The sequence below is a fragment of the Prunus mume genome, linkage group LG6, assembly GCF_029339155.1.
Source record: "Prunus mume cultivar Tortuosa linkage group LG6, ASM2933915v1, whole genome shotgun sequence".
Taxonomy (NCBI): domain Eukaryota; kingdom Viridiplantae; phylum Streptophyta; class Magnoliopsida; order Rosales; family Rosaceae; genus Prunus; species Prunus mume.
The window spans coordinates 2,648,097-2,670,990 of record NC_142703.1 but is presented as its reverse complement, the minus strand read 5'-3'; the positions used below and the strand labels follow the sequence as shown (position 1 = coordinate 2,670,990).

Below are 22,894 nucleotides of genomic sequence, written 5' to 3'. Positions count from 1 at the left end.
CACTAATCCAAATTGTTTATTTCGTAGATATTCATTCAAATATAATCTCTACAAAAAAAATCAATTGAATCCGATGTCATTTAAATACTCAATTAAATTATTGAAATTCTAGTACTTTCTTAAAACAGTGTGTTGATTGATTTTGTAAAACATAATTAGATGTGAAAATGGTTTCGATTTGTATAATTGAATTGAATTAGAATTTTGTAAGCCAAGGGCAAGCAAGTGATACACAATTGTAATTTGTACAAGCAAGCATGACATTGGTGTTCCAGTTAGCTGGCGGCAACATTACCCCCTCCACGAGCTCTTCATTGCCCAACGGACTCACACTCCTTCCTTCTCTCCAAATCTGAGGGACTCAATTGGTTACCAAAAACGAACGAAGCCCATAACCGTATATCAAACTTCAAACTCCCCAATTGCACCAATCACAAACACTCATCAAAACGCGTCGCGCTCTCCAATCAAACCCCAACATTTGCAATTCCAGAGGTCCCAGCCTAGAATCTCTCTCTTTCTCTCTCTCTCTCGTTCCCTCTCACTCTCTCTGTTCGTTTCTTCGGTACGTTTCTGTTTCAGAACCATTGCTCACTTGCTTTTCGATGTGTGATTCTGGTTCAGTTGTCACTGTGATCCGTATAAGTGGATGACTTTTGTAACCAGATCTGCTTAATTGGGCTCATTTTGTTGGTGGGTTTTTGGGATCTGATTGTGGGTTAGATCCGGCTTTGAATTTGATTGATTTTTTTGTTTGTGGTTGATCTGTAATGCTAGCAGGTCTGTCTGTCATTGATTAACAATTTCTTTTTCTGTATTGATCTTGGTGAAAAAATAGATTGCTCCTTTGAAATGGGCAGCTGGGTTTTGGTAGTTCCATAATTCAGTGAATTGTGGGTCAAAACTGTTTAGAATCTCTCTCTCTCTCTCTCTCTCTCTCTCTCTCTCTCTCTCGCTAGCAGTTTGCACAAACTGAGAAGGAAATGGCAAAATGTTGATGCACTAGAGAATTTGCTTTCATTATATAATCCGGGCACCAATGCAGGAAGACCCATCTCTGTTTTTCATTCATTGGCTTAACTGCTCGGTAACGTTGAGCTCAAGGAGGGAGCAGTATGTGATTTGAGTTGCTGACTCCTAATCTTTATGTGTACGTGTCTTCAGTTTTAATTATTTTTATAAAGATGGGAAAGAATATTAGCTAATTCAGATCGACTCTTTATAATTTGGTAGTTTTGTCTGAAGCTCTTTTTATCAGTTTTGGAGTTTCTGTACAAGCAAGATGTTGACTTTTATTTTAGTTGTTTATGAAAAATATGTCTATAATTTTTTTTTAATAAGAAAATATGTCTATAATTGAACTATGGTTTTTATTTTATTTTTGTTATTATTGTTTTTACTGCCACGAATGTTTTGAATTATACTTGGAATTCCAAGAGTCTTAATTTATTGCGGAATTTCAGTTTTCTTATTTGTTTCAGTTGTGTCTTTTTAGAGTATTTTGTTCCTAAAGTGGAAACTTCCGGCTTCATCTGAATGTAAATGGATGCCTTTTCGGAGGCTGAGGGGTAAAGGCTCTCTACAGTGGCCAGTTGAAAGAAATATATAACAAATGGCTCCCACAAGTAAAGCTGATAAGAAGGCGGCAGATGCAGCCGCATGGATGTTCAATGTTGTAACATCTGTTGGGATCATAATTGTCAATAAAGCTCTAATGGCAACATATGGCTTCAGTTTTGGTAAATCCTGCTTCTTCTGTTTTATTGTTTTGGCTTCAGTTCAGTTGGGATATCAATTTATGCTGCATTTCCCCACCTCCCTGTGTGGTTGTATACTTTTCTGTTGATTTATTAACAGAATCTTTTCTTCAGCCAAAAAGTGTTTTTTAAAAATAATTCCTGTTGACTCTGTCATGAGGTGTGCCATTTTGCTTTCATTGATTCAGATTTGAGTTAGGGTGTTTCTGATATGAGTTTAGATAAAATATAACCCCATGGGATTAAAGACCTTTCTTGCATCTCTTTTGCAAACTTTTTAAAAATCAGTAAGAAAATGTATATAGGGCATTGCTCCATATGGACTTCAAATTATGATGGTTCTAGATTAAAGGACAAAGGTGTTATCATGGCTTTTGTTTGTCACGTTAGTAGGTGGCAGGAGTAGAATACAATGAATCCTGCACCTCACATACATATGGTCTACAATCCCCAATTTTTAACTAGAAGTCACTAAGATGAAAGGTATATCCTAATTTGAGGGGGAAGTGACAAAATATACAAAAAAGTCTTGTTACTTCCAGTTTTGCTTTTGTTGATTAAGATTTGAGTTGGGGTGTTTCTGATATGTGTTCAGATAAAATATAACCCCATGGGATTAAAGACCTTTCTTGCATCCCTATTGGAGTTCAAATTATGATGCTTTTAGATTAGAAGAGAGAGATGATATCATGGCTTTTTTTTTTCCGTCATTAGCAGGTGGCAGGAATAGAATACAATGACTCCTGCACCTCACATACATTTGGTATACAATCCCCAATTTTTAACTAGAAATCACTAAGATGAAACTTTTGTATATCCTAATTTCAGGGGAAAACTGACAGTATACAAAAAAGTCTTGTTACTTCTGGTTTCGTTGAAAAAGATGCATGTTTTCTGCGTACCATGTCATCAATGCATTCATTTTAAATTAATGAGTTAATCTTTTGAGAACAAAGTGATCAGTCAACCATCATCACTCATGATAACAGAACGTTGCTTATGACCAAGACGTAGATAGAAATCTGGGGAGCAATACGGGTTGAATGGTAAGACTAGAAAAGGAAAACATAGCAAACATTTAAGTGCAAGAGAGATAAAGACTGCACTATTTGATTTTCTTTTGTAAGAGGTAATAGTATAGTTCTGTTATGAGTTGTGATAGATTTGGGGTTGCTAGACAAAATAGATATGACATCTAAATATAACTTCCAATCTGTAGCTAGATTTAACTTTCAGTGCTAACCTTGAGATCGTAATGGTTGAAGGGAAAGCTTCTATAGCCTTGACCTTGCTGCTTATCAATTGGTTGTTTTTGTGTTTAGTTGTTTGTAGGAAAATATGCATCCAGAATATTTATATAGCCATAACGCATGCTATTTATCATTTAGTTTTTTTAAGTTCTAAATAATTGCAATAATTTGCAGCTACAACATTAACTGGTTTGCACTTTGCTACAACAACTTTGATGACGGTTGTTCTAAGGTGGCTGGGATACATTCAACCTTCTCATCTACCAGTCTCTGAGCTTCTGAAATTTATGATCTTTGCTAACTTCTCTATTGTTGGAATGAACGTTAGTCTAATGTGGAACTCAGTGGGATTCTATCAGGTATAGCTAGGGTTTTGATGTATTTGGATTTAGCTACTGAACACTGCAATTTTTTTGGGGGTTACATTTTCTCTTATGTAATTGGCAGATCGCAAAGCTGAGTATGATCCCTGTATCATGTTTACTGGAAGTTGTTCTTGACAAGATTCGTTACTCAAGAGACACAAAGTTGAGCATAGGAGTTGTTCTCTTGGGAGTTGGTGTTTGCACTGTCACTGATGTGAGTGTCAATGCCAAGGGCTTCATTGCTGCCTTTATAGCTGTATGGAGCACTTCGCTACAACAGTATGTAAGTTCTCCATTCCCCAACACATCATGCATTCATGTCTAGACAGACAGACAGACAGACAGATAGAGATCTGTTGTGATATAAATGTTTCATTTTTCAGCTGAAATGGCTTGGTATTGAATGAAACTTCTGAAAAGGGCAGAGTGATTGTCAATATTTTATGTTATCATGGTTGGCAATTGTTGCTCTAGACCAATCCATGTCAAATACAAATAAAATAAAAAAGTAGAACCCATCAATGAATAGCCTCATGTCTGCAGTTTTGTCAAACTCTTCTGAAATTGTTGATAATGTCTTATCTAAAAGTCATGTCAAATCTTTAATTGCAGTATGTGCACTTTCTTCAACGGAAATATTCACTTGGTTCTTTCAGTCTGTTGGGACATACTGCTCCAGCTCAGGCTGGATCTCTTCTGTTACTAGGCCCCTTCCTTGACTATTGGTTGACAAGTAAGAGAGTTGATGCCTATGACTATAACTTTACATCTCTGGTAAGTATAACCCTATTTATTTATGTGTTGTGATTACCATAATCATCTTAAGCTGATTGTGTCAAGACTCGACCTAAGGATTGCAAACATCATTACGAATATACATTTAGACTTTTACATCGTAATGTTGTTAATGATGTGATTACCTAGTCACGCTAGCGACATATACATCAGTATGATCACCAATAAAATTAAGTCCTTATCATACAAGATGAACTGCTGCTGCAACTTAATTTTGTTTGTCTCCATTGGAGTAACTCATTTGTATTATAGTTTTGCTACTTTCATCTTAACATATTATTGAACAGGATATTATTTTAATGTGACATCTATCCAATTCCAAACTGATTAACTTCTTCCTTTCACTTCTAGTTTTATGATCTTTTGATTTAACAGAAAGGTCATTCACAATTCTCGCTGCACTTTTGTGTCTGCAGATGTTTATATTTCTTTCATGCACAATCGCAGTAGGCACCAATCTCAGCCAGTTCATCTGTATTGGAAGATTTACTGCTGTCTCCTTCCAAGTACTTGGACATATGAAGACAATTCTTGTTTTGATCATGGGGTTCTTTTTCTTTGGAAAGGAGGGTCTGAATCTGCATGTTGTTTTGGGAATGATCATAGCTGTTGTTGGGATGATTTGGTATGGAAATGCCTCATCTAAGCCCGGTGGAAAGGAGCGCTGGAGCCACGCTCTCCCTACAAGCAGGCAGCAAAAACACAGTGGTTTTCCTGAATCTACCGAACATGATGGAAAAGTTTAAATTCATTCAGATTAAGTAAAAATGGCTGATTTCAGGAAATTCTTAAATCATTTGAGGCTAGAAAAACCGACATTTCTTCTAATTATTTATCCTCGTTGTAATTTCTATTTGTTGTCAGGTATTCAGTCCCTTTGGGGGAGTGGATGCATCAAAGATAGGGCAAAATTTCACAAAACTTCCATTTTTGTTTACATCATCATAATAGTGATTTTTTTTATTTTTTTTTCAGCTTTTGCATTTGCCAAAATTTATCTGCGTACAGTGTTCCTGGGCCTTGTTATTTTCCTGGTGTTGGCTGCACAACAAGTTGATTCCTAGATTATGCTTTTTCTTCCAATGCCTCATTTGGAGTACATGGGCGGATAAGCAGGAGACCCAACGCAGCTTTATTTTATTTAAAACATGCAACTGTAACCAATTTTGCATTTGACCAAAAGATATCTCTAAACCGTGTAACAGCAAAACAAAAAATATCTATAGAACTCAAAACTCTTGACTCCTCTATGAGTGGAGAAGCACTTGGAGATGTGTGCAACGGGAATAGCACTGTTTTACTATCTTTTATCAATCACGCTATGTCATTCGTGATAAGTTTTCCACTTGGCATAGTGTGATTGGTCGGTTATAGCAAAACAGTGTTATCCCGTTTCATACAAATTTTTCTGCTATGACGGACCTTTCTTTTCGCCACTCAAGTGCAGTCATTATCATTGTGATCAAGCAAATACTCAGGTCTCACAACACAATTATAATAAGAAAGAGTCGAAAGGGTAAAAAAAGTCATCTTCATTTGCCTAAAGAAGTGCAATAAAAAGAGCCATTGGAATTGACAGGTTCGACGAGCAAGTCCAAAATCGTTATCCAAAGTCTTCATAATTTGTGTGCACAGTACCTGTAAGATCTAGACGTAGGAGTGAGCATCAATTACGTTTATCTTCCCCTAATAGGGAGACATCCAAACCAAGTTTGAAAATAACAAGTATAATAGTGTGTACACAAAGTTCATCTTAAAACATACAAAAAACTTATACTCAGTTTACAGTAAAACAGGAGACTGAAGAGGGGGTGGGTATTGATAGAATCGCATTCCACCTCAAGCCTTATTCCAAGCAATAAGAAGGTCCATTACATCACTTATGTTTAAAAAAGAGAATTACTGTGAGAATCAACTAAACCTTTCTTTCCTTTGAAGTTAGAACCAGCACCATGGCTCCCTTCCCCTTCTCCCTCCAGTCCATTATCATCACCAGTCTTCCTTGTGAAGAAAAAGGACAGTACATGCGAATATGCATCGACAATAGTGCTCTCAATGCTAGCAAGGTGAAAGTCGGTAGATGAATTGCATGGTGCATCATTTTTTCTTTGAAATTAGATCTTAGGTCTTTATGTTGAGGCATTCGTATGCATCTTGATGATATACGCAAAAGGGGACTCGTAATGGCCATTTTGAATTCTTGGTGATGCCCTTTACCCTCATTAATGCACCATCTACATTTCAAAGTCTCATGAATGATGTACTTCGAGCTTATTTGTGAAAATATATTATGGTATTTTTCAATGAAGGGCTGCCTTCCATCCGAGGGTATTAGGTAAGGTGGAATAAAAACTATGAAATATGAGATCTAACGTCTTAAATGTCAGGGAAAATTTTAAGAAAACAGATGGTGTACAAAGAAGAGACTGATAAAATGAACATAACACATTTCAACTGGTTTGCTGTCCACGCCATTGGATTTTTGAATACGTACTCAAGTCTCAAGTGCATAATTTATTAGTGAATTAGAGGAAACAAAATCAATGCATTAGAAGACTGGTTTAAGATCCAAATTAGGATGACTAGGGTGACAATTAAACCACAATTCTCATTTACACAAATATCCTTCCATGAGGGGCGGTCAGAAAAGAAAATCTTGACAGTATGACTAACACCTTGGACCCAGAAGAACAAATGAATATCTACTAACCTGCAAACTCATCTTTCAAGGCAATAAAGATGCAAGTATCTATTGTGTAAGACAAGTCTCACATGAAAAAGAAAAAAAAATTATACACCTGAAGCTAATCAATTTTATATGGAAATACTACAACCCAATTCTTCGGCGGCAGTATCAAGAAATTTTATAGGCATTCCAGTCGCAAGTCGGCTATGAGCTTCCCATGTCAAGCACTTTTCCACATCAGCTTGCCAGTCAATCACATCTAAGTTAAAATACTTGTAGGAAGGACCATGAATACCATTTATTTCCACCGGATTAGGGTTAGGTCTAATTGAACTGGTTTGCAAAATATCACGAAGAACTGATGTGCTCAGAGCACGAACATGTGCACTCGGATGAGAAAGGCATCGGATGGTAGCTGGCAGACGACACTGCATGGATTGGAGCAAATAGATCAAATAACTAATGGTTTTGCATAAACATCATAATGAAATAAGCACTTCTTTCGTTCTTTCCTTCTTTTCTTTTTTTTCTTTTCTTTTTTTCTTTTTTTTTTCATTTTTTTTGGGTGCAACACTGTGTCTATTTGTTCTCAAATTTCCTAGGATCATACCAAGTGATTGTATGAATCAGCTGGCTATTTTACCTTTAACAGGTTCGAAAGGCCATCTGCGACTGCCAGCCCAGATTCTCCCCACTCGAGCACAGGCTGAATTGCTCTAGCTGTTGCTTCCAGTAGCTGCCCATTCATATAGAGGTTGATGCTTTAATACATTGAAGGTTAAATTGATAACTGATAAGTACTCACTCTATGCTACACAGAAAAAGTGTATGACAAAAAAGAAAGTACGCAAAAAGCATTAGACAAATATAGTGCAAATGAGGATCTAAAATGTATGAGTAACTATATTATGGAAGACAGGATAAGGAGTGAAGATACTGGAAAAAAAACAAATGTGGAAGCAAATTAGCACCAAGTGACGCTAAACTGTTAAAGAGTTGCAAGATGATCCAGTCGTGTCATTTGACAATAAACTGTGAAAGAGTTGCAAGATGATGCAGTCGTGTCACATTTGCATGGTATGAAAAAGTGATTCCATTCTAGTTCATGAAGCCTAAAGAGTTGAGGACTGCCCAAAATTGAAGCAGATAGAATTGAGCAAAAGACATGGTCATCAAAGAAGAAAAAGAGATTAGATGGGATTAAATAGCGGAAGCAATTCACTTGCAAACCCCAATTTCTTGGGATTTAGCTTCGCCACGTTCAGATTATCAAGCTTTTTTCCCTCATTATAGTCTTGAGCCTTCAGCAATCTTATGTCTAGGAAGGTTATTTGAAATGAAAGTATGGAAGATCTCAATGTGAACTGCCTGGTGGTCAAATCAACCTTCAGTTCGGATATGGATGGTGTTCCTTAAGTGGCCAAAAAGAAAAGAAAAAAAACATAAAATTTAAAGCTAATATTCAAGTCTTGACTTTGTGAACAAAAGTCATACGCCACAAACATTAATGCAGTCACATCATACCTCTAGTTGGGGTAAGGTGCAAGCTTCTCCATCAACAAGCATCCCATCAGTGGCACGCAAAAGTAGATCTGAGGCACTTGACAAAATTACCAATGACTCTGGGCTATCATGAATTCTCATCAACTCCACAATCAATTTTACAATCCTCTGGTTGATTCTCCACATCTTCTGACCTTGATCATCATCTTTGGCAATCCAAGGCTGCAATTCCCTCTCCGCCTGACAAGAGTACAAAGTCATGAAACTGACTAAAAAAATGAAGTAATTTAAATAACAATAAATCAGAAAGCCATTGATGTGGACAACAGCCAGGAAACAAGCCTTCCAAAATCAAGTGATGAAAAGAATTAACAAAACCATGTTTTTCTACTTGTTACGATGAAACAGGAACAAAATCAGTAGCCAAAGCAAAAGTTATAATGTGGCAATGTAAAAAGTGAGACAAAATTTAGACCTGAAGAACCACTGCAGTGGCTGCTTTTGCTGGTGTTGCTGACACAACATTGCATAATGCATCAACGACCTAACATAGCAAATAATATGGTTAAAAATTACATGTCAAACATTATACATTTTCAATGGAAAATTGGCAAACAATAAGTCAAATGAAATATAGCACAAATGTATCTGATGAATTACTGATTCAGAACAGCATATAGAAACACAAAACCTACTAATAATATTGGAGATGATGATGATGATGACGGTCATGCAAAGAGACACAACAAATATAAGATTACCTGCCGCCATCCTTGTTGAGCAGAAGTGCTTTCTGCAGAAGGCTGGGTTTCAGGAGCTGCAATTAACTTGTGCCACAACAGTGACACAACTGAGAAACATAGCTCTTGTTTTTCTGTGAGTACTGATCTTAGAAGAACCTGTGCACTGCAATTAAATCCTATATGCCTGTCCATAGTAAGAAAGTTGGCCAAATCTGAAGCATCTAATGGGAAACTTGCAACACCTTTACCAAAGGTATTTCCGGACCCCTCAAATGAATGTGATGCACTCTCAGATTTGTGTTTAGTTTCTGAATGTGCTGAATCCTCACACTGCAAGGCAGATGGCTGCCCTACATTTAAGCATCTACTGTTTCCACCTTGACTTAGTTTTCTGCCTTCAAAACGAACAAAGGAATCCCTCCAAATTGGAACTTGCCTCAAGTGTGCTTCCAATGGTTCAGCCTTGTTAACGATAGATGCAACAGCCTTACTGTGGAAATCAATGAGGTTGTATAATGATGAGGCTCTGGAGCAAATTTCACTGTCCCACTTACATCGCATCAAGACAGAGAGTGCATGCATGCAAGCTTTTGACCATCTAAATAATTCAGAAACATGAGCTGCAACCATGGCTGCTGCAATTATCTCATTTGAACTGTAACTCCACGTAGTGCCAATGGAAGATGGCTTCAGCAAGAAAAGTGCCTCCAAAATGGTTAGTATTCTGCGTGTGTGACAAACTGCTGAGTCAACACTACTCCGAAACTCATTAGTACATACATTTTCTTTGGCAGGCTTTGCCACATTTTTTGCATCTTTCGAGCGAGCATGATTAGTCCCCTTTGAAATCAAAGGGAACAACTGAAGCTCACATGCAAGAGCACAAACAGCAGCCAGAACATAAGAATCAAATGCTGCTACAGGCCCCTGTTTTTTTGTCTTTTTAGTTCTGTTTCTCTGCTTATCCGACATCTTTTGTGATTCTTCAACGCTCTCATCGGCTGGGTAGCTTTCTTCAACTCTTGCTTTCTTGCTACCATTGGACTGAGCTTCATGACTGACGCATACAGTTAGCACAACAAACAGTAGGCGTGAAGCAAGCTCTACCGAGGCACATGATTCCAAGAATAGTGAATGAACCATTGTACGAAGCTCTGCCACAGCCAGGTTTTTGGAGGTCGAACCTATGCCAAAAAGATACCTTGTTTTCCTGTTTTGCTCTCTTGAGGACTCAGGCGGAAATGTTCTCTGAAGAATCGCTTCAACAGTGGCAACAAATATCTTCATAAGGCATGCCTCAGACGGACTTCCACGAGGAAGATATTCCAAGACCTTAAGGAGGGGTATATACAGATTCCATGATAATATTGGAGGTTGTAATGGAGTGGCGACAATGATCTCAGGAAGGTCAACTGCAGAAGAACTTAAAGGAATGAGGCCATAAGCAGCTTCCCATATGGTACAAATTCGCCATTCAACCTCAGGCCCATGGGCACAGAGCATAGAAGCAATCCCTTGGGCAGTAGCTTCAATTGTTGCTTCGGCCTCAGGAACTTCAATCTGGTTAATAGTGAGGTAGTGTTTAGGTTCATTTAATACTTAATTCTTTTCAGAGCAAAACAAAACTTCAGATCAAAACAAGAGCGGCCAAAACAAACTAGATCAAAGTGCGTTTAGGCATTGGAAAGCATAAAACCCTGAAAATAAAAAATTATTAAAAGGTACCTGCTTCTTGTAGCTTGAAATGTAACCACCCAAAGGCTCATGCTGAACTTCAACTCCATCAACTTGTCTTAGTGGAGGGAAAAGCAATGCAGGCTGTGAGAGTATTCGGAAAAGTAAAGCTGCCGCAGCATCAGCTGCTATACCCGCTCTCATGGACATTGCAGTTCCAATTGCACGCAAGAAATGCAAATGCAACCAGTTCCTAGGAAGCTACATGAATGACAGAGAAAATGTAATTAACAAAATTTCTGTATTCATCAGTTTCAAGAGCTACTGCAAATTAATATATATTTCCACCAAAAGAGGAAGAGAGAGGGGAGAAGATCATCAGAGTAACAAATAAGCTGTCCCTCTATGTCACCTTACCCAATGATGGAAACTTACAGTTATTAGTTTACTGTTGTTCTAGAGCTTGGATATAATTCCATTGATTGTCCATGCACCATGACATGAATTAAAAGATTAAAAGTTGATTACTCTATGGCATTCAACTGCACTATTTACATAACTATACCAACCTGTCTTTTTAAGTATTTGAAAATACAAGATGTGGGAAAATGATACATCCAAAAAGCTTAAGCTATCAACAAAGGTGCAATTTTCCATGTCATGAACCTATTATCACCAAACTGAGGGAACTAGGCATATGATATATCCGCTTCTGCAGCATGTACCAGTTAACAAGTAGGATGCCTTTCACATCATTACTTTGCAGAAAGTTGAGCACTTCTGGGTATATTATGATGTCAAGAAGCTTCAAAATGGCTGTTTCTTTATCAGAGCTTAAAAAATTTACAAATCAGTCGATTTTAGAAGTTGCAACCAAACCATGATGAAGTATGGTTTAAAATGTAAATGGGCTATGATCATCAATGTTCAGAATATTGTTGTAAGAAATATAAGACTATGTTATATGTAAATCAGAATGGAGATAGCTTGATGGAATTACTCTAAGAAGAGACCACTGAAAAATCTTTTTCGATAAGAAAAAGAAAATAGTACCAATTATTCTATCTAATGCTAGTGGAGGTTAGATATAACTGAGAGGAGAAAAGCATTTTGAAAGATATTCCTATAGATCAATGACAGTTTCACGTTTACCAATCTATTTTAAGCAGGCCATACATGAGATGCCAAAAAGATGAAGACATCGGTCAAGTTTGATATATATCACCAGGATAGCATCAGAAGATAATTAAATACGTCCAGCTTACCCTTATGCCAGATGCATAATCTTCAGCAGCACGAAGGAGTTCCACAAGCTGTACAGCTGCATCAAGTGCATCAGGAGCCCATGATGGTGGTGCTTCTAGAAGGCCAAGAAGAAGTCTTTGGGTGGCACTTGGAGTAGCAATAGCATAATACCTATTGCATGAAATAACGTATTAACAAATATTAGCAAAACTCAGGCTGGTACACAGAATGATTCAGATTCTTCCCTTTTTTGGTGGCTCGAGAGATGGACATTCAAGATTTACCTATGAAATAAGCGTGCATATGGCTCAAGAGCAGGTAACCCCGCCACTAGGTGCTCATCCAAAGCTGTTGTTGGAGGAGGAAGTAGAAGTGCAGGGACAGCGACTGCCGTCAAAGTAGCAGTCTCATAGCGAGCAACTTCCTCATCACAAACACTTAATATAACTCCAGCACCGTTAGCAACTGCCCATCTTGGAGTCGATGGCATGAGCTGGGGATGTTTTCCAGATCCACGAGAAGAAGCTACGAGTGAGGAGAAAATGGAAAACGAAAAAGAAAGTCATTCATAGGGGAATCTTTCATGTTAAATAGAATTTGTAAGGAAATTCTAACAATATTTTCCTTTATATTTGAACTTTAAATATATAAATATATATATATATATATATGTTTCCTCAGCGTGTCAGAACATCTCTAACAAACAATGAGATAAGTTGGTGGTCATAGTGATGGAGGCGGGGCGAGGAAGGGTAGAAAACATCAAAGAAAACAACAATGACAAAGAAACAAAAACAGCAAAAATTACTAACATTTACAAAAGTATACACAAGCTGGTAAGGTTCTCACATCAGGTGTACAATTGAACCTACAAATTTGCTAGAAGGTAATAATTTTAAAGCAATTGAATATGTTTGTTGAGTCATGTCATGTAGCACAAGATTATATCTAAGTCGCATGAATGTTATACATAAACTGCATGCAGTCTGATTCCATACCACATGTTAATGTTTCCAGACGAAATTTCATATTATGAAAGGCACAAGTTGAAATCAATTAAAAAATTACAGCAGTAAGATTACATTCTATACTGGTGAAGGAATATTTAACTAACCAGTTGATGGTGGCTTGAGTTCTCCAGCAGCATATTTTCCCATAACCCCACTACACCTGTTAAAGCATACAAAGATTTTTTATATTACAGAGAATGAATAAGAAAAGCAAAAACAAAATGAAATGATTTCCTACATCAATTTTGTGACAAAGTTTCAAACTACCATTTGATTGCATTTAAATGTTCTTTTTGAAATTATGAACAATCGGTAACATGAAAATGCTGTTGAACTAATGTAAAACTTATCGAACATAAAAAACGTAAAAAGTGGACCACAAGAAAATGCCAACCTCTTTCAGAGCTTAATTGTCTCTAGGTATACCCGTATGCTATTCTTTAAAACAGACTTCGCTTTCTTTTCTCCCATTTTTCCTTTCATTTTAAAAATCAATTTGGATATATTCATCATTTGAGATATTTATTGTATAACAAAAATTTCACTATCATGGAGGGATGAGAACATCCCGTCTCCATGAAAATTGTTTCAAATGTTGAATTGCAAAAGAACTAGTGTTTTCAATAAAAAGCAGGCCGATTGGACGCAAAGAAAAACAACCACCAAACCTGATCCATTTAAACCTTTCCTTGCCGAATTATTGGGAAATAAGACTTTTTAACAGTTGACGTGTTTGAACTTCATTGGTCAATACAGTCATTTGAAAATATAAAATTTATAAATAAATAAAAACTTTTTAAATTGAGTGCTGCCTCTTAATAGGCAAGAAATAAGAACAAACCTCTGTTGTTTACTCTTTTTATTTGTGATTGGAGCGTGTGCCGCTTTGCACACATACACGACTTGAAATCAACAACATAATGCTTACGACTTTCAACAAAAATAACGACACAACCTCAATAAAAACGTGCACTCACCAGCGGAAGTAATCACTTCTGATACCTAGAGGTGCAGCAAGCAATATATCAGTAATCCAAGGAGACAAAGGCCTTATAGGTTTCCTCTCTTGTTGTACCAAAGGTATATGGCTGGATTCACCATCAACGGAGTCACTTGTTGTAGCATGGCTACCACTACTGCTTCTTTCTGTTTCACTATTCTGTTGCTCCACCTTGTATATGGGGCGATTGTAATGAGTTAAGATTCGTAAAATCTCCCCACATGCCAGAGCCCACTGCTCAGAATACTCATTCTGTGAGAAGTCGAAAGATACAAATAAGTAAATGTATAAAAATACTTCTGAAATACATACAAAGAACATTAAATTTTATAAATAAAAAAACATGGATAGTTTTTAAAGAAAAGAAGACATGTACTTCTGGAGAAATGAAAGTGAGGTGTAAACAAAACAAAAAATAAAACAGATTTTAAATGGCCAGATTAATCTGCTATGGCATCACCTCACTGCTTGGGCAGACCAACGATATGAAAGAAGCAAATGGTGGACTGGTCCTTTCATATGCCAGCGTACCATCAATGATACATGAAATAATTGGAAGGATAACAGCATGCCCATGCTCAGGGTGATGAAGGACAAACATAGCTGGAACAAGTCCAAGTAGAAAAAGCAGTCATTATGCAGCAATGAGAAGACGTCATATGAAACTATCAGGTCTAATCAATCATTTCATAACTAACAAGGGTAAAGTATGAATACCCAGGACATCATCAAAGAGACGCTTCACCTCCGATGGATAACGGTTACGGATCAGCTGTCATCAGGCAATATGTTAGTACAAACATCAAGTATGCAGGATAAGACGAAGCTCATGATATAAACACAGCATACCTCGGCAATGTCCTCAGGAAACTGTTCTGATGTAAACTGACCAAAGTAGTCCACATAGGCAGTAACTTGAGCCTACAGGAGGGGAAAATTAGAAAACGGAAGCATGTCTTTCAGTTCTTGTAGGAAATTGGGCAGAATAGCAACCAAAATTAAATATCTGAACATAGAAAGAAACTGATCGTTTTCAATCACTAACAACTATCAGAAAAGGAACAGCTTGAAAATCCAGATGAACTTTTATCCCTACACCAAAGTTCTTTTAAATAGAAAGTACTTAATGTTGACATGTATAAGTTAGAGCTCATCTATTGTAATTAGCTTATACCTAGGGTTTACTTCATTACTTTCCTACTGTGTAATAGTTGTAGACTAAATATGTTATCATTGTAAGTGAGAAGTATGAATCATGCACTATTAATACCTTTGCCTCCAGAGAAATCTTCACTTAAAGGATGTTGAAAAACAATGGCAGTACGGAAGTTTTGTTATATTCGCAGTTTCTACTAATTGTGCTATCCTAATCTCACTGCTTTTACCCTCTTTCTATTAACTTGTAGATTACAATGTTCTGATAGTAAGAAATGTTAGGTTTAGAAAACTATTCCTGGAATCTCAGGAGGAGGAGCTGTTTCTTCTAATTTATTAAAATGAACTCATTGACAGAGAAAAGAATCAATTGCGTCAAATACTACTACACGGTGCTACAATCAGCAGCACTGCAATTTCAACCTGAGCACATTGTTGCTAATTAAAGGGTGAACTTTGGTCATCAGCCTTGTGAGATTTCTTGGAGGTTTACTTAAAGCTCTGGGACTAATTTTTTGTTTAAGCCCCTCTAACATTAGTGAGAATCCTTAAAACCAGTCGCTATTTTCTTGGTCAAATAAAACTGAACTCTTAAGACCATAAAGTTGAGAGCAGAACCAAGAAGGTTATTGAAGTGATGCTAATAGACATGATAAAGTTTGACTACTTCAGAAAGGTTTCAAAGTGTTGTAAACATGAAAAAAGTTCACATTCATTATTCTAAAAGACATAAATGTATTGCAGCACTCATGATAATGTTGAGTCAAGAAGAGAAATCAACAGAAAAAGGAGGTTCCATGGCAAGTTTGGGCTGGATCCTCAATTATTTGAATCTATTACTAGAGAATAATTTTATTTTTTTTTTAAAGGATGGGGTTGCATGGCCGGTAAGCTTAGACCATCCTGATATCACATCATCAACAAAGGGTTATAAAAGATACTTACTCTACTCTTAATGGTACTATTTCTGGGCAAGGACACTGATAGATTATCCCTTTAGGTGAATTAAAATGAATAGATAAATAGGTCACAAGAGAGTAGAGAGTGGAGGGCCTTTCATTGCTCTCCGATTTAGGTCACCTATGTAAACAAACTGGAAATACGAGCCCTGGCAAACTACTTTTCCTGACTCTGGCCTCAAATTGAAATACATGAGACTTTATCCAAATTATCAACTACTGGCACACTTGATAGTGGAAGCGTGATAATTACTACGGCATTTCATATGATTTGGTTTAAAGAGTGAGTTAAATTTTGTGTTGTATAACCCCAATTCACTTAAAAGATTCGTCGCTGCAAATCCCATGTATAAGGAATTAGTCTGTTTAAATCTTATATGAAAACAAAAATAGATCCTTAATATACCAGATAGAAAAATCTGTTTACTCAAAGTCACCCATCTCACTAAATCAAACTAAACCAAACTGGATAAGTATTTTCTTGGGTAAATAAAACTGGACTGGATAAGTATTATGAAGAAAATGCAGAGTAGCATTCAATATGGACATGTGTATGTGTTATATTACCCCAAATCTTAATATCCTACGGGGAATAAACAAATAACCGATAACAAAGGATCAGAGGTTTCAAATCCAAGACCTCTAGGAACCAGTGCTCTAGTAGATGACCATTATATTTCAAAAGCTTAAGCTGGTAGGTGATGAATATAGATACATGTCAAGTTATAATATAATTAAGCACAACATTAGGAATCAAAATCGGATTTACCTTCCGTCGCAGGGCATCTTGTGGGGGCGGCCCAAACAATGAGGAGAATTGCAGACGATCAATCCATCTTTCAGATGTAGCAGCCATGGAAAATTTATCTCCCAGCTAACCTTCAACCCAGCACCAATCCACAAACTTTGCAACCACAACTAAAATATCACACAAGACAGTCCACAAGCTTTCCCTTGTACCCGCTACCAATCAAGAATCAAAATTTTGTAGTTTAACATCCCAGCATAAAATTACTGCGTCAATCTCCCACAATTAAACAATAAAGCTGGAGCGACCCAGAAAATAATGAAAAAGTTGTAGCCCAACCCTCTGTTAGTCACAACTCCAAGTCTCTGCCTCTGAAGAAAGCTTCACAACTTTAAATTTGTACTGCAATCTGATTGCTGTGAAAGCAGGTAGAATATATGAAATCAGAAATATGCAGGAGAAATGAAAGAACAGAGAATTAAACACAGAAACTAGAGAACTTTAACAGCCATTATTCACATGAACATGAAATAAAAATTAGGAAAAACAAGCTGAAAGAAACAAAGAAGACCCATGTGGGTAGTTATAAACTAGCACCTAAAAATTGAACTGAACTGATTTCTTCCTTGAAGCTGGTCCATGAATGATAAAAATCAAATCAAATGGGTGGCTTCAAAATCACATCATATTTATAAAAAATAAAAAGAACGTAAAATCACATCACAAAAATGAGAAAACCAGACTTGTTATTAATAAGAACCCAAAAAAACTTTCCCATAAAAATAAAAAATAATACTGAAACAAAAATACCTGGTACTTCTCTGAAAGCTTTTTCCTTGAGATGTTTGTGATCCTTCTATGATAAGAAAATGGCACCGTAAAACCAGTTTTTATTTTGTTTTCCCTTTTATCTTTCTAGTTGGAATATTATTAAGAGGCTGTAGTTTTGGTACACAGAACTAGAGAGAGAGAGAGAGAGAGAGAGAGAGGAGATCTTTAGAAGGCCTTAGGCTTGCTCTCATAGATTTGAGCATACGTGGCAATGATATTTTCCTCTCACCCAAGAGGCCCAATGTCACGTCATGTCCTCATGCATATGATGCATGTATGCCCATCATACACACATGACATGCATACATACGTACATGGATGTCTTTTCAAGGAATTTAAATATGTCAAAGCTTGTCAATGACGAGGAAAGAGAACACGTAGCAGAAACTAGGACAAGCACTGAGGCTGCCAACTTTACTTTATTGTCCTCAGCAGCTAGAAATATAATTAAAATGGTTAATTTCAGTTTGCCACCTTGCAGTGGTACTCGTAAAGCATATTTGTTCATGCATTCTCAATGTTGTCTGGAATATTTAATTGTTTAAACAGAGATTGTAGAGAGAAATATATTTGTAGGGTAGTAAACTGAATTTAACCCTATAAAAATGATAATTTATACTTGCCAAAATTAATAATATAGTAATATTTCCACACGCTCAACAAAAGTAAACCCAAAAATTACTGCTATTTTTTATAAATGTGGAGAACATTTGTTCTGTTTGACTCGAAGGAAAAAAAAAATAAACTTGTAACAGGGATAGTACTAGTGTGCTATTCCCAACCTATAAGTTCATGAACTAGAAAAGTTATCCCACATATTATTGTGTTGTTGATAAGGAATAGCAAAAGTGTTATCTTCGTTGTATGAGAGTTTCTTTCGACCTGAACGAGAAGGATAAAATGAAGGATAAAAAATTGGTAAATGCTACAAGATATTTTTGTGGGCCATTCGTTTAGTTGGTTGTGGGGCTTGATAAAATGGCATATCTTCAGCTTCGGTGTTTTGCACAAGCCATCTGGATTATTACCTAATTTTGGCTTTGAATTTGATGGGCAACAGGAATTCCACAAGAATGATGAAGGTGCATGCAATATACTAACAAAAATGAAAGGAAAAAAAAAATTAATTATACCTTATCTTATCTAGAAAAAAAAAATATTAGACACTGCAAATGTAAAATGAAAAATATATAACTTTTGAAATTATTTCATCAATTTTTAATTGGCTTTTTTCGTCTTTTAAATTATTTTTCCAAACGAAGAAAACTTTGGAGTTTTATAGTTCAATTTCTCTCATCATATTCGAACTATAAAGTGAGATTTGTAGTAGGTAGGTCTTTGACAATGAGTGTAGTTTTATTCATGAAATATTCACAACTTCTATGGCATCTAATGCGTGCAATAATATATGTGACAATGATTCAATCACTTCGAGAGTATTATCGTACTCAATTATTTAGAAGTAAAATCTAGTCCATGAATTTCTATAGTTTAGTACTTCATCGTCGTGGCACTAGTAATGACACATGTGTTAGTTATCAGGTTAATAATTGCATATACCAACTATTTCCAATATTGACTAATTGCAATCAGTAATGAAAAAATACTCTCATGACAAAGAAAATATTTTCTCAAAACTATACAGTCACGCCATCTAATCGCCCTAGGCAATATAAACACATTACCAAGAGGGAATATTTTACCTCGGAAATAGTCAACTTCTACAGCATGTATAATCCTCGTAAATAGCTATTCTATTTCCAATGACCATGCCTTTTGTCATTAATATAGTCAGCGGTGGATTTAGAAACCCTAACTTTCTAGGGGAGTTTGTGAACGCTACACCAAAAGTGTATAACAATGCTCCTTGTGATATAATGGCATAACTAATATATTTAACACTTTCAATACTAGCTAAAACTATATATAAAACTGAACCCTAACGCATGTGCACGCATTCATCTCTATCAATCCACCCTAAATATATCTTTTTCTTTTGTATCGCATTCATCTCTCTATTCTTCTGTGTTCTTCCCTGGCTCTCTCTCTCTCTCTCTCTCTCTCATCCTTCTTCTTCTTCTTTGCCTTGGCCCGCCCTCTTCTTTATGAGGAATTTTGTCAAACACATTGCCCCCATTACAACAAGATCAAGCACATCTTCAATGGAATTATGGGGACTTCATGGGTAAGGAAGTAGGGTGAGTAGGGACAATAGCCTTCACTTGCCCTTAGGTGGATTCGCGACCGAATATAGTTGGCACCAAGTCTTCCAACCAAATAAATGTATATTTATGACATCTATTGAGACTTTTTTTACGAGAGTTTGTGTGTTGGAAACAAATGCATCTTGGTGACATATTTCTTACTAACGTTTTTCTATTGAAAAATGCACATTTTCTAAGGGCATTGGGGGTCCTCGAAAACAATTTGTCGCTAATGACTATTTTCTTGTAGTAGAATCATGTTTAGACCATCCACATATGTAGAAGTTTGGACTCTATAAATTGTAGATTTTACTTATTTGTCAAGCATTATATGTACTTACAACTGATATCGGTTCAAGGGGAACTCAAGTTTGATTCTTTGATGCTTGTCATGTGAATTTGTTCTTACTTTTATTCTCATCTCTCGTATCTTAAGTACTTTCTTTGTATTCTAAAACCATGACATTTTCATGTGCATAATCCTTCTAGTTTTTTTTAAAACACACACACATTTGAATTTGTTATATTTAAGTGGGAAAAATATGACGTTGATTAAATACTCCAACCTCTGTATTGACAGTGCTCCTTTCATTGTTTCACTGGTTTCATACATTAGTGTGAAGAAATTTTTTATTTATTTAAAAAAGGCAATAATTTCATGTTCAACTTATTTAGCAAGAGGGAAAATAGTACTTCGTCTAAATACTTCTTCTTTTCACGTGTGCTTCTCACGCAAATTACATTTTCAAATATTTAAAAGAAGCATACGTGAATTAAGCGAGTTGATCAAGTTGCGAGCCAACCTCCCTCACCCAAGTTTAACTATTGATTCTATATTTTTGTTGGAAAAAAAAAACACTTGAAAGAGATGTTAGGTTGACTAATATTAGAAGTTTACTCTTCAAAACTTTACCCAATGAACAAGGGTTGAAGTTTTTAAAGCATAAAGTTTGGTAGTGGTGAGAGGGAAAAGATAAGATTAGAAATACTCTGATTGACTTCTCAAAGTCAAATTGCAAACCACTTGCCCAAATTGGAATTACAAGTGCGCCACTTGGACATTATTTTTTGGTCCCAGTAGGACCCACTGCCTCATCAAATGGTGCTTGCTTGTTGTTTATCCTCTCGGGTCTCTGCCAATTAAAGCCACTTTGCATCTTAATTAAGTGAAGAAAACACGCAATTTGTACTTAATGCTACTTTATTTTTTAATAAACAAAAATCTCAGTGCTACTTTTTTTTTTTTAAATAGAGAAATTATTAAAGAAAAACTAAAGAGAAACATGGTTATCTTATCTAGGATGCAATCTCTTGAACACCAGTCTTAAGAATGAATAGGATGGAAACCTAAGTCAGACTAGCTAACTGAAGCCTCATCCCTCTCGTTAGAAGCTTTGTCTCATGAGGTGAATATAAACCCTATATTTGCTTCAACATCATAGCCATGAAAACGCCTCTTTATTTTGAATAACGCAATACATGTGTTCAAGGGCGGGACTACAAATTTTTTCAGTCGGTGGACTAGCTAAAATTTTTAGCTTAAAATCTAATGGTTTTTTTTATTATAAAAAAATCTTACCTTTGCAATTTGAATCCCTTAAAGTTTCGTGGCATCGACAGAATAAGTTTCACAAATGCAAAATGCAAAAATATAAATAATTAAGTTTTATTTATATATTAGTTGTAAATACAAGAAAAATAGAATTAGGTTAACATATTGTTCCGTTCTTGAAAGAAAATATAAATAAACTTAAAAGGATACAAAAAAAGCAGCATATAATTTCACAAATTTGAATACTCAAGAAGAGAAGGAGAACCAGGCAGCTGTGCCCCGAAAAAGCATTGGCCAATAGGAAGCGACGCGTGGAGAGATGAGTGGGCAGAAAGAGAGCGGGCAGGGGTTTGACGGTGAGCACGTAAATATCTCGTGGGAGACGCGGTAGTGGCTGAGCATTGCCCCAGGATATTTTGTCCAGCCAATCAGCGCCCAGCTCTAGATATACACAAACACAACCGAGTCATCAGATTTTAAAATTTAAAAAAAAAAACTCGAGTTAAATCAGGCCCAAGCGACGTGGCGCAATGCTGTGCCAGCAATATATCTTCTTGCCTTCTCTCTTCTTCCTCAACTTGGCTCGTGATCCGTGTGGGTCCCGCCTGACATGTATGGCCTTTTGCTATTGGCCTTGGGCCCCCATCTGGCTTTTGGAGGTTTTGAAAGATGATGGTGGATGATGGTGTCACGGACTCGCGGGCATGGATGAGATGCCATGAGCCATACCATCATACGTGCTGGGTTTCTATTGGTTGGCGTAAAGTGATTGGGCAGACGTCTCCGTTGACTCTAACTTCCTGTATGGGCACTGGCGCGGCGCTTTGCGTTTTCTTGGAGTGACAGAAATGCCCTCGGATAATTGGATATTCTGTTATTCTATACCTGTATTTTTCTCTCCGTATACCAGTTTTCAATGAAAATTTTAGTAAACGTTGAATATTTGACAACTAACAATAACGCTCAATATTTGACCACTTATAATAGTATTTTGGGGAAGATGATTTTTATTTTTTTTTATTTTTTTGATTGCCAAGAGGAGAGCAAATTTTAATGTGGAGTTTTTTTATTAATTGGAAGAAATGTGTCAAGATTTTCGAGTGCGAATTAGTGGCTCAGTACTACCAATATTGATAATATCTCTAACATATACATAGTCCAACATATGTGAGATTTTACTGCAAAAGACATTAATATTATTAATAGTAGACTGCTCATTATATGTAATCTTTATTTTGTGAAGATGTTCTATAGTTCGGTCAGAATTTAATCTCCTTTTTCAATATATAATTGGAATGTTTTGAAGTCTTGAAAGTATATTGTGGTAAAATATTGTAAAGATATGACAAAGCCTGACCCCTTTCACAAAATTGATACTAAAAAAGAAAGAAATAGTTAATGATTTTTTCAGAATCAC

At 36.3% G+C, this 22,894-nt stretch overlaps 2 protein-coding genes across 11 annotated transcripts; one reads left to right on the top strand and one right to left on the bottom strand.

The window, feature by feature from the left end:
* Nucleotides 1-244: 244 nt before the first annotated feature.
* On the top strand, nucleotides 245-5,141 carry LOC103336222 (Nucleotide-sugar transporter family protein). Of its 4 annotated transcripts, XM_008239263.3 has the most exons (7): nucleotides 266-565; nucleotides 1,046-1,150; nucleotides 1,496-1,739; nucleotides 3,182-3,366; nucleotides 3,455-3,655; nucleotides 3,985-4,146; nucleotides 4,584-5,141. In XM_008239263.3, the coding sequence occupies exons 3-7, from the start codon at nucleotides 1,613-1,615 to the stop codon at nucleotides 4,911-4,913; spliced, it is 1,005 nt and encodes a 334-aa protein (XP_008237485.1). In that variant the 5' UTR covers nucleotides 266-565; nucleotides 1,046-1,150; nucleotides 1,496-1,612; the 3' UTR covers nucleotides 4,914-5,141. The 4 variants fall into 4 exon arrangements, with proteins under 4 accessions (XP_008237487.1, XP_008237485.1, XP_088910712.1 ...); XM_008239265.2 differs by lacking the exon at nucleotides 1,046-1,150 and having other exon boundaries at nucleotides 245-565; XM_089054586.1 differs by having other exon boundaries at nucleotides 321-1,150.
* Nucleotides 5,142-6,727: 1,586 nt separating this feature from the next.
* On the bottom strand, nucleotides 6,728-17,910 carry GI (gigantea protein (GI)). Of its 7 annotated transcripts, XM_089054582.1 has the most exons (17): nucleotides 17,701-17,910; nucleotides 17,488-17,522; nucleotides 17,230-17,306; nucleotides 16,912-17,105; nucleotides 14,878-14,949; nucleotides 14,746-14,800; nucleotides 14,489-14,631; nucleotides 14,006-14,280; nucleotides 13,133-13,188; nucleotides 12,303-12,543; nucleotides 12,039-12,189; nucleotides 10,825-11,034; nucleotides 9,118-10,659; nucleotides 8,832-8,900; nucleotides 8,378-8,596; nucleotides 7,497-7,589; nucleotides 6,728-7,281 (listed from the first exon to the last, which is right to left on the bottom strand). In XM_089054582.1, exons 4-17 carry the CDS (start codon nucleotides 16,996-16,998, stop codon nucleotides 6,982-6,984), a joined length of 3,513 nt encoding a protein of 1,170 aa, XP_088910708.1. In that variant the 5' UTR covers nucleotides 16,999-17,105; nucleotides 17,230-17,306; nucleotides 17,488-17,522; nucleotides 17,701-17,910; the 3' UTR covers nucleotides 6,728-6,981. The 7 variants fall into 7 exon arrangements, 6 of the variants coding, with proteins under 6 accessions (XP_088910708.1, XP_008237481.2, XP_008237483.2 ...); XM_008239259.3 differs by lacking the exon at nucleotides 17,488-17,522 and having other exon boundaries at nucleotides 17,701-17,885; XM_008239261.3 differs by having other exon boundaries at nucleotides 16,912-17,306; nucleotides 17,701-17,825.
* Between the last annotated feature and the right edge of the window lie 4,984 nt (nucleotides 17,911-22,894).

Excerpts from the sequence above, each read along its gene's own strand:
- GI (XM_089054582.1), bottom strand. The coding sequence starts at position 16,998 with ATGGCTGCTACATCTGAAAGATGGATTGATCGTCTGCAATTCTCCTCA. Across the intron at positions 14,801-14,877 it reads TTCCTGAGGACATTGCCGAG|CTGATCCGTAACCGTTATCC; the intron begins GTATGCTGTGTT and ends GCCTGATGACAG. Across the intron at positions 7,590-8,377 it reads GCACCTTACCCCAACTAGAG|CTACTGGAAGCAACAGCTAG; the intron begins GTATGATGTGAC and ends ATGAATGGGCAG.
- LOC103336222 (XM_008239265.2), top strand. The coding sequence starts at position 1,613 with ATGGCTCCCACAAGTAAAGCTGATAAGAAGGCGGCAGATGCAGCCGCA. Across the intron at positions 1,740-3,181 it reads AACATATGGCTTCAGTTTTG|CTACAACATTAACTGGTTTG; the intron begins GTAAATCCTGCT and ends AATAATTTGCAG. Across the intron at positions 3,656-3,984 it reads GCACTTCGCTACAACAGTAT|TATGTGCACTTTCTTCAACG; the intron begins GTAAGTTCTCCA and ends CTTTAATTGCAG.